Below are 4,295 nucleotides of genomic sequence, written 5' to 3'. Positions count from 1 at the left end.
TATTGTTGGGACTTCAGTTTGTACCAGTCGTCACCATTGACGCCCCGATAGACTTGACAAGTTCTTCAGAATTGTTGTGGAAGCCACTGCAGGGGGACAAGGCGAACTGGACAGTGAAGCTACATCGAACCGGAAGCTACCGGGCAGCCGTAGCTGCTAAAATCCCCTGTAGCTATCACAAACCGAACTTCAAACTGCCAGATCTTCGAAGTTGCAATGAGCGACTACCACTGAAACTAAAGTCCGATTTCAGAATTAGGGTGTCCCAGATTTCCGCTAGATTGGAAGCCTCGTGGAAGAAACCACAGACAATAGAAAGCCTTTCCGTTCTAAATACTATACCCCAGGGAGCTCTTCGAATCTATGCTTTGGCGCTCGACAGCTCCGCTGTGCTACAAAACTTCAGGGGCATTGTACAGCTTGCAGCAATTGCGATGAATGGCGATGACAATTCACCGCTACCCGTCATTGGAGGCCAGACGACTGCACCCCTCATCGATGGAGTAGCTACGTTCCCCCAGCTCCAGGTCCTTCAACCAGGGGCGTACAAGCTTATCGCTACTGCCGATGGTGCACAAGCGGCTGAGAGTGCCCCATTAGTCGTCACCCCACCAGCCTCCCGGATTCTTAGGTGGGTTTTGTGTAAATTTTTCCGTAACATTAGCAAAACAAGGCACACGTTTTAGAGCACTACACTCAACGCCTGCTTAACTCAACGTATGATGAAGCATGGGAAATATAGCGCTCTGTGCTAACTCAATCAGGGCGCACTAGGTGTACTGTGTGACTGCCAAGACAATATAGTCTTGGCAATTCCCATTGTGCAAGGAACCTGTAGAATGCTCCTGATTATGCAGGTTCTGCGAACAGCCGCCAGCGGTGGTATTTGTTCCTCATTTCTCCTCCGTACGAGTGGCAGTGGAGGTACTTTTGCCTACCGGGGGAAGAGACACAGGTTTCGCGGGCCAGATGCAGCTCCAACTGGAAAACTTTGCTGCCGAGGATGAGCTACTGCAAGACGTTTACAAAACTCATTGCCACCAAGGCCTCTGCCTATGGGACAACGTACTTCTCACAGGCCCTCCAGGAAGGCACCAACTGAAGGCCACAGCGGTGGACCATACCGCATCCGTGGATGGCATGCACAGACTTACTCGTCCTGCAGTCTCTGCCCCAATTATGTTCAAGGAATTCTCCAAGGCCCAACCCCCAAATACAGGCACGAGGGATCCTCCTCCGTGGCAAAAGGAGTTAGATATGAACGTTACGCTCAAGTACGACGCTTAGGCAAATAATGCGGCTTATTGTAGATCATTCCCTTCCGCTTGGAAAAGCAACTGCTATGCATTGAGTACAGCAGATAGTGAAGGAACCGCGTGCGCGGTCAACAGATGTAGAATGCATCGGTGACTTGCACTCTTTTTCCTTGGGACTTTAAATGTGCTTGGATAGATCAGTGGGAGTGCTGTTCAGGTTTGCCCAAGCGGTCCCTGCTGATGTCCGGGTAGGGCAACCGTGGGATCTGGAGGTGATTGTGGGTGGAGTTAACCCGACCCTCCCAAGAAGCATTCTATCAAGGGAGCGCTCTCTGCGGCAGCGAACAACAGCAGCGAAGGCGTCTGGCCGGGGTGGATGGAACAGCTGGGCGCAAAATATCAGCTTTTTCAGCGTGCTTCATCGGGGGCACTTTCTCAATCGCCTCAACTATAGGGGGCGAAGCAAGGGGCTTCATAGCAGCAAGATTTCCCTACATAGACTTCATGTGTCCATAGCGAAGTCTTGGCCGGAAAATTTGATTTCCCTAACCGGCCGAACTTATGCGGCAACAGACGACAACGGGCGAGGGACACTAAGTGGCCTAACACTGTGGCTTCAGGACCAAAGAGCCACCGCTTCTCTTCAGTCCCCTTGGGTTAAACTTCGCGTGGAATGCGTGACTTGCGGCATGTACAAAGGGCAGCTCCGTTCACACTTGGAGACGCCTCGGATCTTTCTCAATACTTCTTCCGTTGTTGGCGTGTATATTGACGTTGCCAGCGCTGCATCTGCCCTTGAAAAATGGCGGTCGGAAAAGAAGATTTTGAATGGGACACATGATACAATCGCTGCTCTTGCCCTTCCTGGGCGTCCGGCACAAATATGTGTGCAGCTTTTCGACAGGCCATTCTCTGACGTCCTTATAAAAGCGCAGCATGGTCTAGGGCTTGCTCTCCTGGGTGACGCCAGCATTCGCATCTCTCCTTACATTTGGCCCATGCCTGCATGTTGGCACTTTGCAGCAGTAACAGTACGACAAGTGGATATGCATCATGCAGAGCAAAGAGTGTCCTTCCAGCTTTTCAGCGCCGATAGTACGTTCAGCAGCAAGGGTGGGGTGCGCTGGAGAGGTATGGCAGCTCCTGATGGGTCTGTCAGGGTTGTTGTGCTGCCATCTCGATCCTTTCCTGGTCGAAATCGGCTCCGCTACATCCTTCAAAATTCAAGGCCTAGTCATATTGTGAAGTTAAGTTCCGATCAATTCGGGCAGCCAAAGTGGATAGAGGTGCGCTCAAGTCCATTGAAGGGACGTGCCCGGATTCTGGTAAATCCGTGGTCAGCAGCATCTCGACGAAACAAGCAACCATCTGCTGCTTTAATACGATGGGTTGACGAAGAGGTTGACGCCTTTCTACAATGGAAGGCTGTAGGTTTAGTTGTTGAGCTTGTGCCGCCGCAAACCTTGGTTGTGCTGGACATAAATGTCACCGCCCCGCCCGCCTCTAGCGTCGATGTAACGGGACAGTGTATGGATACAGATGCCGGCAACGCCCTCTTGGCAACAGTAAATAGGTCATTTCGCATGCACAGCTCTAAAGAACTGTCAGACGCCCACGGGCAAGAAGGATATTCGGCCCAAATGTGGCGACAACTGGAGGTACTGCTTGACTGGGAAAAACTAAGTCCAGCTACGGGAGGGCTGCTTCATCACCACGTGGTTTGCGAATTCCGTGCCAAGGCAGACGGCATAAAACAGCATTTGCGAATTCTCCCCAAAGCGTCAGTAGACATAATTGTTGGTGAGTTTTGGCAGTGCAAGCATTGGCAATCGTTCTGCTGTAATAGGGATTTTGGTGTTTCCTGGATCCGTTTCCTTCTCAGTTGCTCCACGTATACTGGGAGCAATTCGTACCAGCGACCTTTTGCACACAACCTGCAAGCGATGTTGCATTTTTTGCAGTCCGGAAGCAATGCAAGGAAGGCGAGGTCTTCACCTTTCAGCGAAATTCGTGCGAGCCTTGTCCAGAGGACTTTGAGTGCTCACTTGCCACTCTGAAGCCGTGCACTGCCGGAGAAGTCAGCCCTCTAGGAAGCCTCACTTGTCAGGTCTCGACCTCGTAAGCATCTCGTAATTTAAATTAAGTTAGACAGACTCCCAAATTACTTGGACTTTGATGTAGATTGTTTGATGCATCAGGTCGCTCACACCCTTTGGGGTCGACGCACCTTATGTTCCCGTGGACAGTCCCCGTTACTTAATGCTGTGGAATGTAACAGATGTTAAGTCACTGCCTTCGTCACCCTGTTTTATTTTTGCCACTGCAGTCATAGAGAATTGAAACATATTGGAGCTTCAGGCCGCGAAAACACAGACTGCCCAATGGGCATGTACCTCTCAGACAGAAGAGCGAGTACCCCAAAGTGTAGCATATGCCCCGCAGGCTTTTCTTGCCAAGCTGGGAAGAGAGAACCCTGTAGCCAGGGCACATACTCTCCTGTCGGCAGCGGGATTTGCTACCCGTGCCCTGATGACACAATTTGCACTGACCCCGCACAAGCACCAAAAAGATGCCCCTTTGGATGGCAACGCAGGGGAGAAGAGACACTATGTACTCCCTGTCCTGCTGGAAAAATGTGTGGCATTTGGAGCGGAGGTGTACCAAGAGGTTTATCTGAAGTAGGATGCCCCATGGGGACATATACAAAACAGCAGTACCCAGGGATGTGCGTCCCTTGTCCACCTGGGTACCAATGTCCAGATCCACAGGGAATACCGGAACCATGTCCTCCTGGGACCAGCTCTCTAGGAGGCAGGCATAGATGCTCCGCAGCTCCTGTTGGTTTGATCGTTGAGCCAGGGAAAGAGCATCTACCTCCTAGGCCTTGCGACGACGGGCTGAGACCTCTCGAGCTAGCGGGCCAGTGGTGGTGCGGCATTGAATATGGCGACGCGAATCCCGAGCCTGTTTCTAGCGGCTCACCAATGAGGTCTTCCCCAGCCGACAGTCTTGTACAAGCAAGGCTAGATTCGTTCCGGA

The 4,295-nt window shown here is 51.7% G+C and overlaps 1 protein-coding gene across 1 annotated transcript; it reads left to right on the top strand.

Annotated features, from left to right (window-relative positions):
• Positions 1 to 434: 434 nt before the first annotated feature.
• On the top strand, positions 435 to 3,378 carry EMWEY_00001140 (hypothetical protein, conserved; the record flags this gene model as incomplete). Its single annotated transcript, XM_013482373.1, has 4 exons — positions 435 to 631; positions 858 to 1,274; positions 1,474 to 3,056; positions 3,218 to 3,378. 4 exons carry the CDS (start codon positions 435 to 437, stop codon positions 3,376 to 3,378), a joined length of 2,358 nt encoding a protein of 785 aa, XP_013337827.1.
• Positions 3,379 to 4,295: the final 917 nt, after the last annotated feature.

Source organism: Eimeria maxima, genomic scaffold, assembly GCF_000499605.1.
Source record: "Eimeria maxima Weybridge genomic scaffold, Emw_scaff6, whole genome shotgun sequence".
NCBI lineage: Eukaryota > Apicomplexa > Conoidasida > Eucoccidiorida > Eimeriidae > Eimeria > Eimeria maxima.
This window is presented reverse-complemented; position numbering and strand designations above follow the sequence as displayed.